At 50.0% G+C, this 13,176-nt stretch overlaps 2 protein-coding genes across 2 annotated transcripts; one reads left to right on the top strand and one right to left on the bottom strand.

Moving 5' to 3' along the window:
- Positions 1-249: 249 nt before the first annotated feature.
- Positions 250-1,348, top strand: CCR75_000004 (uncharacterized protein; the record flags this gene model as incomplete). The annotated part of the gene is made up of 4 exons (XM_067958112.1): positions 250-389; positions 460-658; positions 712-817; positions 883-1,348. 2 exons carry the CDS (start codon positions 250-252, stop codon positions 521-523), a joined length of 204 nt encoding a protein of 67 aa, XP_067823040.1. The 3' UTR covers positions 524-658; positions 712-817; positions 883-1,348.
- An 87-nt stretch (positions 1,349-1,435) lies between these two features.
- CCR75_000003 (uncharacterized protein) lies at positions 1,436-2,221 on the bottom strand (the record flags this gene model as incomplete). Its single annotated transcript, XM_067958111.1, has 1 exon — positions 1,436-2,221. One exon carries the CDS (start codon positions 2,219-2,221, stop codon positions 1,436-1,438), a length of 786 nt encoding a protein of 261 aa, XP_067823041.1.
- Positions 2,222-13,176: the final 10,955 nt, after the last annotated feature.

Below are 13,176 nucleotides of genomic sequence, written 5' to 3'. Positions count from 1 at the left end.
GCATTTACAATCGCAAGAGTCGACGAGCATTTGCTCGGGAATCGAAGCAATATACTGGGACGGGCGACCCAGAGCATTTTCGACGACCTCCATTTTCGTAATGGCCAATTAAATCGCAGCAAACGGGATTACTTTTAGGCAATCAAAATACCTCAATCTTAGGCGGGGGGAGGGGGTTAGCAAAAGCTAGGTTAGAAAAATACCGATACCTCCTTTCCAAACTGAAATTAATTGCAAATCTTGTAAGCCATGGACGCTGCGCTTAATGAGGCGTGGCGACGGGGCAATCCGGTTGTATTTTTCGACATTTCGATCGGAGGCGCACCTGTGGGCCGTCTTCGACTTGAGCTGTTTAAAAAGTATTGCCCACGCACCGTCGAAAATTTTAGGTGGGACGCGCGATGGACAATCTTCGAAGACTGCGCAATGGCTAAGTTCATTTTTGTGTGACTTCGGTAGACAATTCTGCACGGGCGAGTACAGGTACAGCTATGAAAGCAGCAGCTATTCTGCAATGTCGTGACATCATCTTGATGACGCTGTTACGGTTTTGGCTGCCGCTGCCCTCAGGAAATCTGACTTGCCGGTAGGCTATAAGGGAAGCTCATTTCACCGTGTCATTAAGGACTTTATGGTGCAAGGGGGTGATTTTCTCAATGTAAATAATTGTGTGGTCTTGTAGCTGTTACATGTCAGTTATGATTAGTCAAGTTGCGATGTGTAGGGCGATGGATCCGGTCGAATCAGCATTTATGGCGACAAATTTGAAGACGAAAGCTTCGCCCACAAGCACACAGAACCTGGATTGCTTGCCATGGTAAAGCTGTATGTTGCCGATCATCAAACTTGAATTATTTGCTTACATAAGGTGAAATTGTTTAGGCAAATAGCGGACCAGGTACCAATGGTTGTCAATTCTATCTAACCTGCGCGCCGTGCGATTGGCTGGATAACAAGCACGTGATCTTCGGCAAGGTGCTGGACCCTGCATCACTACTGCTATTGCGAAAGATGGAGAGTGTGCCGGTTGGAGCCAACAGCAAGCCTAAGCTCTCTATAACCGTCATTGAAAGCGGTGAATTGTGACAAAGACAAGATAGTTCGAATTGAACATCGCAAATGTTTTAAGGAATTCGCAGCAATGGATATCATCATTCCTTTGCTTATTCAATCGTAATTTTCGGCTGTTAAAAATTAACGGTATTTTGAATTATTTGAGCATCGTCTTGTTGATATTTCCTCATTGTTGCCACAAATACAGCCAATCAGATCAGTTCGTACTTTACCTGTTACCGGTGCAAGCTGATGTTTCAAGTGTTCAAAACAGTAATAGTGCCACATTAATGGCAGTGCCGGCAATGCTCAAGGAGAACATAGGCGCAGTCAAATTCTAAGCACTGTTTTAACAGCTTTTCACAGGAAAGAATTTACTCCTCTACATTTTACGTTTTAAGGGTGCAAAGGTCATTCGATGGATTTCAGATGGCCCATGCTTGCTTATTGCAGCAACGTGAGCACGCGTTGGATAACCTTTGTGCTGCGCGAGGCCATACTGAGGATATTCAATGTCGTATTTACGCATTATCCGGTCTCGTGTGACCTTGGCAATAATGGAGGCCGCCGCAATGCTTAAGACCTTCGCGTCACCCTTAACCACTGCCTCAGCCGGCAACTTTAGCATTGGCGGCAACGTGTTGCCATCCACTAGCACAAATATCTTGTCATTTTGGTGCAGTTGCTTTGCCAAGAGATTCACAGACTTAGTCATTGACTCGAGTGTTGCCTGCAATACGTTGATTTCATCGATTCGCTGCGCACTATTTACGTGTACAGCATACGTAACATCCAGATGGGTAGTCAGGAGCTCGAATAGTGCCTCGCGCTGTGGCTCCGAAATCGTTTTGCTGTCATTAATACCCGTGATCGTCACTTCTGGCGGGATGTGACATGCTGCCGCTACTACAGGTCCAGCCAGAGGCCCTCGACCGGCTTCGTCCACGCCGATGACAGTCGAATAGCCCTTAGCTTCGTAGCGAGTCTCGAAGCCCCGGGAAAGTGTGCATGGTGCCAAATGCTTTGATTTCTTTAGAATCATGATGCGTCGAGTATTTATGGGGACAGCATCGTTGTTAAGGTGCATTTTAATTTTAATTAGACGGGGCGATCGGCGTGGCACCATTGCTGCAGCGACTTTTACCGTGCGATTCACTGTCTTGCCCATTATTATGCAAGCAGCTGATATCTTCGCAAAGTACCCTCATGTAACCGATCAAATCGAGTTATCTAAATGATAACTTCAAATTAGTAACCAACTACAATCTTAATTGTATGCTTGTAAAGAGGAACTTCATTTTGAAGAGGTATTTTTATTCAAGCTAGATTAATTAGCCCGCTCAAAAGCGAAAAGTGAGCGCTCACTAGCCTCCCTAAATATATTAATAACTAACTATGTATGGTGACTTTTTGCTCGCTTGCCATTGCGTCACGGACTTAACGTGTGATGGCTAATCGCTTATCCACAAAGCGTTGAGTTTCGCTCACGCTTTTAGCATCAAACTCGCATATGATACCGCCGAGAAGTCGGTCATAAGGCGTAGTTTTATTGACCACTGATAAACTGGCAGGGTCAATAGGGCAAGTTTCTGTCTTTGAGATGATACCCTTATTGGTCATCGTCATGTTGACGAAACTATGTCTTTCTTTTGCACCGAGCATAGTAAGGGGCCCTTCCACTAAGACTCGGGCTGCGCACGAACGCGACTGGCGTCCGAGGATGGCGCAGTCCGTTAATATAAAACGGTGTCTCACCCGTACTGGCGTGGACACTGTTATTTATAGAGAACTCGACAAAGGGCAATTGCTTGCTCCACTCCTTGGGAGTTGTTATCGCGCGTAAGACATCCACACGACCCGATCGGCACGTTATGTATGGCCATCGGTCTGGGGATGATCTGCGGTCAACATGTGGAGCTTGCTACCTAGCAGCTCGAACACATAAAACGTAAAACGTGGATCCCGGTCCAATACTATGGACTCGGGCATACCGTGTAGTCGGTAAACATGGTCCAGGAACAAGAGAGCTGCCTCCTTGCCTGTGACCGATGTTTAACATGGTGCTAAATGCACCATTTTGCTCAGTCTGTCTACAAAGACGACTAGCCCCGTCCGACCCTTATGATCGGGCGGCATGCCAAACATGAAGTCCAGACTTACTGACTTCCAACAGTTGGTCGGAATCGGTAGCGGCTCCAGTGGCGCACTGCTGGACGGTGCAGACTTAATGCGCTGACACTATTCGCAAGAGCGAATATAGTTGGCCACCCATCTATATAGATGTGGCCACCAAAATTCCTCTGACACTCGTAAGAATGTCTTTTCACGGCCCAGATGCCCACTAGATGGCGCATCGTGGAGCTCGTGAAAGATCATCAGCTTGAGATCTGTGTCATGAGGCACATAGATTCTCGAGGGATCACAAGGTGACAGCTGATGCCATAACATATAAAGGGGTGAGAGCCCGTTACCGTCTTACACTAATAATTAAGCTGAGGAAGCGCTGTGATTTATAAGGTAATTTTAACTCTGTTTATTTGTGTTTTTGTAATTCGCAGTAAGTGCGAATATGTTCCCTAGCTCATGGGAACCACTCAAATATAGAACTAATTATTATTGGCTAATCATTGGGTCTGGCACCCCAATAATAAACCAATAATAAATAGACGCGCAGTATCCGCTATCCGGATACTGCCTAAACTTAATGTATGTAATTATGTAATAAAACTATGACTACTTAATATAATGGGTTGCCCCATTACATCACCCCCCTCTTTAAGTTGCGCTTACCGTGACGTAAGCGCCATACACAGAAAGTTTTTTCTCAACGAATAGTCCAACGAAAAGCCCAACGAGAACTCCAACGACATGTCATCTTGGTCTTCGAATCTGCTCAGTCACGAACAACTGAGCAGCATGAATCCTGAACACCGACGCGACTCGACCCCAAACGACAGTTGGGGTCATCAGACACTTCGAAGAGAGCATGCACCGCAGGCCATGGATGACGACTTGAAGCCGTGGGGCTTGTACAGCCTTGAAGGCGCTCACCAACCTGAATCACTAGAGTCCATGAAGAGACTCTTCACACGATACCGTAACGTTCGAGGCAAAGGAACGAATCACGCATACACTGAAGACGCACTGCAACGGTCTTGGTGTGCCTTCATCAGACGCTGGAACGCGAGTCGACGTGAAGGGACATCCTGCACGTCCTGGATCGAGGGACGCGAAGATACTCATGGCGTCCACGCTATTGGCGACTTACGACGACGCGTATGTCATTTGACTCGTGATAAGTTCCACATGAGTTACGTCCATGTCCGTGAAGGGTGCCCACAGTGTTACGTGGAGAGACCGCGACCAATGCGGCAGGAATGAAACGACATGGTGTGTGCACGGGGAATGTCCCAGCACATCCGACCATGGATCGGACGCTATGAGAGGAGCCTCTCAGAGCTCCAAGTATCTGTCTTGCGTCACATGAGGGAGCGCCCTGTCGATCAATGGAGGAGTTCACGTAGCCGAGATCGTTTGTCTTACGACCACCGAGGTCGTTCTCGTAGTCGCTCTCGATCGTCAAGGTATCCAAATGCTCCCGAGCCTCGTAGAAGACGTCAGAGTCGCTCGGGAGATCGTCGTCGATCGCCAATTCACGCACGTCGCGGTTCGCGGGATCGTGGAAGGAGTCAACAGCGTCGGTCGCGTTCGCCGACCTCTTACTGGTCTCGTACTCCTCAACGACGTCAGGAACATCGCGGGTCAGCATACTTCGAGGCTCCCACGTGTCTTCCGTTGGTGAATAACCCAACCATCGGACCTTACAATGCGTTTCAGAACGACTCTTCGATGGCGCCGAGTCACTACTCGGCGCAAGAGGCGTGGGGTCTTCATGACCGACGATACGGTCCACAATCCAGCGTCGCTCACCCGATGCATCTATTAAGGGAGGAGGAGCATCACGACGGAAGGCTTCTTAGGTTGGGCGCCGATTCTCATAATCGGGCGCCTGTGCCGTCGAGTGACGAGCTTCGTTTCCTTCGTGCTGACACTGAAGAGGCGAAGAACGGCCTTCTGGATGCCCGTGAGATGGCCGAGAGGGCTCGAGATCGTGCAGCAGCTGCGACAGAGGCTGCCGAGAGGACCCGACGGGAGCAGCAGGGCTTGGTGGAGCGTCTACGACAGCTCGAGACTGCTGCGTTCGGTTGACCCCAGTAGAACGGGTCTGCTCGCGCTCGTGCAGGACTTGGTCCCAGTCGTCGTCAGCGTCGTCGGCAGGGGATGTCGGACTTTGAGTCGATACAGAAGAGCGAGGAAGGACCAAAGGGAGATACGCCGGCAGGTAAGCCTTAAGGCGCCCGACATAGAATGTCGGGTGCAAACGCATAGTGGTAGGTATATCTAGCGTGTAGGCATCTCCATGAACTTTAACAGTCCGAAAGGGCCCAATATATCTTGGCGCTAATTTATTAGCGCCCAAATTCGTTACTGATGTGTCTGGTAATCCGCTTGTCGATAATAAGACTCTGTCACCTTCTTTGAACGTCAGCATGTTCTTTCGACCTCTCTTGTCCGCGTTCTCCTTTTGTTTATCCACTGCTTCTTGGAGTGCATCGCGTACAAAACGCGTGATACTTTGCCGTAGTAATAGGAATTCGGTCACAGCAGCCGAACTTACAGGAGAAGTGGACTCTTTAGGAGCAAAATTAGCGACGGGAGACGCGATGGGATGCATCGCGTCGGGACTCGATATGCCATTGGCCACGAAATTAACAGCATGAGTTGAATCGGCAGCAACCTTATCTTCAACATTACCAATCATCAAAAAAATTCGCGTAGTGTCATCGGGAGATACTCCCCCACCAAGCTTAGAAACTGGGTGTTCTGAAGCTGAAAGAGCAAGAAGCGCTGGAACGCGAGGGTGCCTCGCGTTATTCACGAAAGATGGCGTCAACCCAGTCGACGCATGAACTGCGTTGTTGATTGCAAATTCAGCGAGAGGGAGAAACGAACTCCACGACGTGAACGATGTCGCATAACTGCGTAGTACATCTTCAAGCACTCTGTTCACGCGCTCCGTTTGCCCATCCGTCTCTGGATGGGCTGCCGTAGACATAAGCAGTCGCGGGCCCAATAGTTGAAACAACGTTGCCCAAAAAGCTGACGTAAAGCGCGGGTCGCGGTCCGAAACAATTGATTCAGGCAAGCTGTGATGTCGAAATATGAGATCGATAAAGATCTGCGCGGTCGTCTCCGCCGTAACGTGCGCGGAGACTGGAGCAAAATGCACCATTTTGCTAAATCGATCCACAAAAACCAATACGCCCGTGCGTTTCTGTTCGTCCGGAGGGAGACCAAAGATGAAATCCATGCTGACCGAACGCCAGGCTTCCGTGGCGATTGGAAGCGGACGCAATGGAGCTTGTGAAGACGGTGCAGGCTTCACACGCTGGCATATTTCACAAGAGCGTACCCATTTCTGGATGTATTTGTACATACGCGGCCAGAAAAACACACGAGAAATGGCCGCGAACGTCTTCTCGCGACACAAATGACCATCAGCTGGAGTGTCATGAAATTCATGCACCAATCGTGCGCGGAGGTCGTCATCAGCAGGGATGACGACGCGCGGTGGGTCGAAAACGTCCATTGTATAAGTCAGCAGCGGACCATCAAGCGCGTAACGCTTGATGTTATCACGCGTTGGTTTCGTCAACTTCGCGAGTGAACCCTCACTAGGGTGTCGAAGGTAATTGATAATTCCCGTGTAGAATGAATCGTTCGCATATGACTCAGCGACTTGAGTCCGGATTGACAGCTCAGGTGTCGAAATTATTGCATTGAGCCCCTGCTCAGCACAGCATAAACAAATGTCGTCGTCCTCGTCTTCAGCACTGCCTGGCTGATGACCCATGTCACGTCGAGATCATAATCGGGACGTCGAGAAGCGCGTCAGCAAGAATATTGTTCTTGCCGGGTTTGTAAAAAACCACGAAATTATACTCTGAGAAGTATGACAACCAACGTGCCATACGCTGGGACAAGTGGGGAGTCTTGACGGCGGTACGCAATGATGCGTGATCTGTATAGACCGAAAACATCTTCTCGCCGAGCAAATATACTCTGAACTTGATCAGCGCGTAACGCATAGCCAAAAGTTCCTTGTCATGTACCGGATAGTTTCTCTCTGCAGGTTTCATCTGCCGTGACTGAAAGCTCACGACGCGCTCTCGGCCCTCATCGTCAAACTGCATGAGGGCACATCCAATTGCGAAATTACTCGCATCACAGACGACGTGAAATGGCTTGGAATCATCAGGCAACATCAGCACTGGTGCTTCAGACAAGCTCTTTTTCACAGAGTTGAAGGCAGACTGATGTTCAGCTTTCCATGACCAAACTGCGTCTTTCTTCAGTAGAGTCGATAGTGGCTGGATGAGCTCTGCATAGTTCTTCGTATACTTATGCAAGTAATTGGCCAAGCCAAGCCATTGGCGTAGTTCCGTTTGGTTCCTAGGCGTAGGCCAGGAACATATCGATGACACTTTCTCGGGATCAGCACGGACACCCTCCTTGCTAACATAACATCCAAGAACTGGAATCTCGGGAGCACAGAAGACACACTTCTTCAAATTTGCGTACAATTTGTTCTCGCGCATCACTTGGAACACCTGTTTCAAGTGCCGAAGGTGGACCTCCGTAGCGCTGAGTTGTTGCTCAGCGCGGCTGTGAACAAAAATATCGTCGAAATAACTTGGAGCAAAATCACGTAGTGGCCGAAGCACTTGTGTCACCATCCGGTTGAACGTTGCTGGAGCGTTCTTAAGGCCTTGTGGCATGACTAGCCACTCCCAAAGCATCCCACTCGGTGTGCTGACAGCGGTGAACGGGATATCACTGTCCCTCATTAAAATCTGGTAAAACCCGTCTGTCAGGTCTATGGCGCTAAAAATCTCGCTGCCGGACATGGTATCCAGTACCATGTCTTTCCGAGGAATTGGTGTTTGAGCCGGGATCGTGGCGTCATTCAACTTGTTAAAAGCATGCACGATGCGCCAACCGCCGGTGGCTTTCTTCACACAGAAAGTCGGGCTCGAATGTGGCGAGATGCTTTCGCGAACGTGTCCTGCCTTACGGCGGCCCTCAAAAAATTCATCAATTGCGATGACTTGGTCACGCGGTAGCGGCCACTGCCGCGTCACGCAATACTTCGATCCTGGCACGAGATCGATCTCGTGTCGCACACCACGATCCGCTGGAAGCTCAGCGGGGATTTTCTCCGGAAAGATGTCGGCATAGTCACGCGCGATATCATAGACAGGGTTGCCCGAAGCACGAAGGGCTTCCCAAGACTGTGCCACGAAACGTTCTTCGCGCGCTGATTTGGGCTCAGCGCTCTTTGGGCGAGCCTCCAGAACTTCTCCACTAGCTGCTTCGGCGGCTGATATGATGCACACTTGCTCGATGTCGCCGGCCTTGAGGTCGTGAAGGAAATCTTTCCATGGTAGGGCTAATAGAGATGTGATCTCTGCAACAGTGCACGGAGGGCTCGCTACCTCAACGTAGCGGCCGCGATGTGAAGACCCTTCCACATATTCAAGCGCACATACGGATTCCGTCCATACAGTATCATCTTCAACGGCACTTGAGCGAGAATTCCGTCCATACAGTATCATCTTCAACGGCACTTGAGCGAGAATTCCGTCGTCTTGGCGACCGGCGTGCACCTTTCTTGCGTTTACGCTTTCTCGTGCGTCTTAAGCCACTGCTCGAGGCTGGAACGTCGCTGTCGCTGGAGGATGAAGTACCCCCCGCTAGACGTGGGAGCTCTGTCTCCACCACGGCGTTCACATTTGAATCCGCAGTCCGTTCATTCCCGTCGATAAGAGGCGGGAGCTCGTCGTCGACCGCCTCAGATGTATGTGGGAGCCTCTGCTCGACCACCTCGGTTACAATCGGGAGCCTCTGCTTGTCCGTTGCGTGTGTATGCGGGAGTCCCTGCTCGACCGCCTCGATGTTGATCGGGAGCCTCTGCTCGGCCGACGTAGTTGTACGCGGGAGCCCCTGCTCGACCGCCTCGATAGAACTCGGGAACCCCTGCTCGACCGATGTCCGTGTGTGCGGGAACCCCTGTTCGAGCGCCTCGTTGTTAATCGGGAGCCCCTGCTCGACCGATGTCTGTGTTTGCGGGAACCTCTGTTCGACCGCCTCGTTTTGTGGTTCTATCAGTGTGACTGAACATACCGGACACAGAGGGCCATCGCTCTCTCTGTGCTGACTTCTAGTCGTGGCGAGTTCGTTCACGACCCTGACGTGAGGCCAATCGGATGGCGCAACCAACAGATGAGTGAAAACTTCACTTACGTCGTAACCGCTTCGTCGTTTGACGGACCGAGATAGCCAGTCTATCGTCGGCTGATACCGTGACAGCCACGGTATCCCCGAGATGCAATCGAATGCATAATTCATCTCGTACACCAGAAATTCGTCATTACTTTGGAAGCCGTCAAACGTGTACGGCAAAACCACTGTTTTACGCGGGACACGCTGTGGTTGTCCATCAGCAAGTTTGACAGCGATGTCACCTGGACTTTCTCGAACCGTAATTGTAGACGGGAGAATAGACAAACATGATGCTCGAAAGAAGTTGTTGGATGCACCCGAATCCAACAACGCTCGAAGTGGTCGTTTAACTCCAGCAACGATGAGACTGATAATTATCAGTCTCGAATCGTCGCGCATGGTGGTGGCATTGAAGTGAGTATGTATCGCTTTGAGGCTAGGAGCTCGAGCTGCCACCTGAGTACTCGGGGCTCCATTACTGCCAGTAGGGCGCCCCGCACCTACTGGAACCGCTCGTTTTTTGGCGGGACCACCGACGACACAGTATCTCCACGTGAGACAGCTGTGTTCATGGACACCGGCGCTGGTGCTCGGCAGACGGCCGCACGATGGCCTGTCTTGCCGCACCGATAACACTTCATCGTGTTTTGACTTCGAATTTCGCGGCCAATTGCTTGCCGCGACCACGAGAAGCATCAATAACGTCAATTTCCATAGGCTCTCGGCCAGACGTACGCGGGCGTTGCGACGCTGCCTGCAAGTATGACGACGCGACCGTGTAATCTTCGAGAAGCGCGAGGGCAAATGCCTCCTCAAGAGTCTTAGGTTCAGCACGTGTGAGGCAATAGCGGGTCATGCCCTCTTGCATACCAAAGACAAAGACATGAACTTGTGAAGCCATGTCGATCGGCTGCGTGGTGATACACGAAGCAAGATGTCGCGTCTTCTGTACGTAATCGCGCATCGACAGCTTGCCCTGTCGAAGTGAAAAGAAGTCTGCGCGCAAGCGTGACTCATCTTGAGGGGGCTCGAATGCCAGTCGTAAGTCGCGCTGGATATCGTCCAGCGTGGGGAATGCCAACTCGTTTACAACGAGCTTCCCAAGAGCCCATTCTTTGGCTTTACCAACAAGCCGAGACAGTAGGAAATTAACCTTGGCCGTCGGAGCGTCAATCAACCTTGACGCTATGGCGATATCAATCTCGCTAAACCAGCGATTACGGGGGAGACGATCTGAACCATCACCAGAGTACGTCGACGTCTCCATTTTAATTGCATCGTAATCGGAGGGACGCGAGGGAGTATGTACTCGCCGATTCGCTTCGGCGAGCTCGCGCACGATGTAGTCTTGGATGGCAGCACGGTGTTGTTCGGGCGTCGCTGTGCTCAGCAGCGACGTCACGAAGATTTCACCCGACACCGCCGCGAGGCGGTGTAATGCCTGCCATTCTACTGTAGTGAGATGGGAGAAATCTGCATGCTCCAGCGAAACTGCTGGAGCCATCGAAGATTAATCATATCCATCTCGAACTTGGTCATGAGAAGGACTACTAAGTGCTACCAGGTGTAACGGGGTGAGAGCCCGTTACCGTCTTACACTAATAATTAAGCTGAGGAAGCGCTGTGATTTATAAGGTAATTTTAACTCTGTTTATTTGTGTTTTTGTAACTCGCAGTAAGTGCGAATATGTTCGCTAGCTCATGGGAACCACTCAAATATAAAAATAATTATTATTGGCTAATTATTGGGTCTGGCACCCCAATAATAAACCATTAATAAATAGACGCGCAGTATCCGCTATCCGGATACTGCCTACACTTAATGTATGTAATTATGTAATAAAACAGTGACTACTTAATATAATGGGTTGCCCCATTACAACATGGCTCAGTTGCAAACTGACACAAAGCTTTTACTGCCAAAGCAAGGTCTCGACATGTCGCCACCATGAAGACATGTTCCTCGAATAGCACTTCGGTAGGTTACAATTTTCATCGTGTCCTCATGCTTGCATCCGCCTTCACGCATGTTCTAGGTCAGCTTGAGTACAGGATCTTGAGGTGTTTTCACGGGCTTTCTGTCATGTATACCAAACTTGGTCAAGACGGACTTAAGAAACTTGGTTTGTCGCATCGTCATACGGCCAGCCGCATGATCGCTCTTGATCTCCACACCAACAGAATATCCAAATTCTATGAGATCTGTCATCTCAAATCGGTCACTTGATTGACGTGAGAAACTCGTCGTTGCAGCTTGCGATGATAAGATTATCAGCCCATAAAACAACAAAAACCATGTCTTCGTCTTCCGACTTGACGTACACGCTGTGGTCCGATTCACACTTGACAAAATTATCTTGATCTGAAGTCGTCAATGGTCTGGTTCCACGTGCGGTAGACTGCTTCATCCCATACAGCGACCTTTTGAGCTTGCACTCGTAATCTGGACGATCAGCGTCGACATACCCATCCGGCTGTGCCATGTAGATATCTTTGTCCAGTACACCATCCGGGAACGCTCACTTGACATCCGTCTGATGCAACTTGAGCATATACATTGCCGTCAGACTCAGCACGATTCAAGTTGACGTGAACTTGGCCACCGGCGCATAGATTTCTTCGTATTCGACTCCATACTTCTGTGAGAATCCTTTAGCCACCAGGCGTGCCTTAACCCCTCAACTTCACCATTTTAGGTCTCCTTGACACGAAAAACCAATCTGCAGCCGATCGTCTTGTGTCCCGACGGCAACGACACGATATTCCATGTATCGCTTTGCGGAGCGAATCACGCTCCGAGTCGCAAGCATTCTTCCACTTCGCCGCGCACCTGGATACCGTAGCCGACTTAAACAAAGTCGGCATACCCCCTACTAAAACCATGACGTAAGCCGCTTCATGACTTGTAGTACCTTAGCTGCTACTGACATTTAACAAGACCTTGACGTCTCTTGTAAGACGTGGACTGCTTGTGCTTGGTGTGTCTGTAGTCTGCTCCAACGACTGTGCTGCTAAAGTCTCTAACTGCTAGAATACGTCTTTATCTTCTGCAGTGCTTAGCGGGTATAGACGCTTCGCAGTGGTAACGGCGGCGAATAAACTTTGCGTGACATGGCAAGCTTTGCAGTGATCGAGGGATCGTGCAAGATTCCACGCCGCCTTTCACTCCTCAATTGAACGGGTCACCGAGCAGGTGAACCGGACGTTGGTGGAATGTGCGCGCTGCATATGGAATATGCTAGACTGTCCAAGGAGTACTGGGGCGAAGCTGTCATGACGGTCAAGTTTCTCCGCAATCGGTGTCCAACACGTGCTGACAATCATAACAAACCGACACACCAAGTTTGGACAAGCAAGAAGCCATTGTTGGCTGCTTGGTTCTCACGCATGTCTCATGGTACCAAAGGAAAAGCATGCTAAGTCTGATGCTCGGTCAGTATGCTGCCGTTTACTAAAAAAAAAGGTTCTGAAAAAGCATCTCAATTAGAGAAGCTGGAGAGTTGTTGCATTCTGGCAAGTCGCGGCGCACAATTCATATAAGACATTTTCGACGCTCAAACGAGCATCATCTGTCGCTCTTCATTTCAATGACAACGTCCTGCTGACAGTAGTCACGTCTTCCTCATATCAATCATATCGTGTCCCAGAGCCCAGAGGTGCTTGAGACAACGCTGGAAGCCTGCGTGCACCTGTCCAATGAGAGAAGCCTCAACATGAGGCTTCTCTCATTAGACAGGTGCAGGACCACCTAGCGACATTTATGCCTACTCGGTACATTCC

This window comes from Bremia lactucae, linkage group LG1, assembly GCF_004359215.1.
Source record: "Bremia lactucae strain SF5 linkage group LG1, whole genome shotgun sequence".
Lineage (NCBI taxonomy): Eukaryota > Oomycota > Peronosporomycetes > Peronosporales > Peronosporaceae > Bremia > Bremia lactucae.
This window is presented reverse-complemented; position numbering and strand designations above follow the sequence as displayed.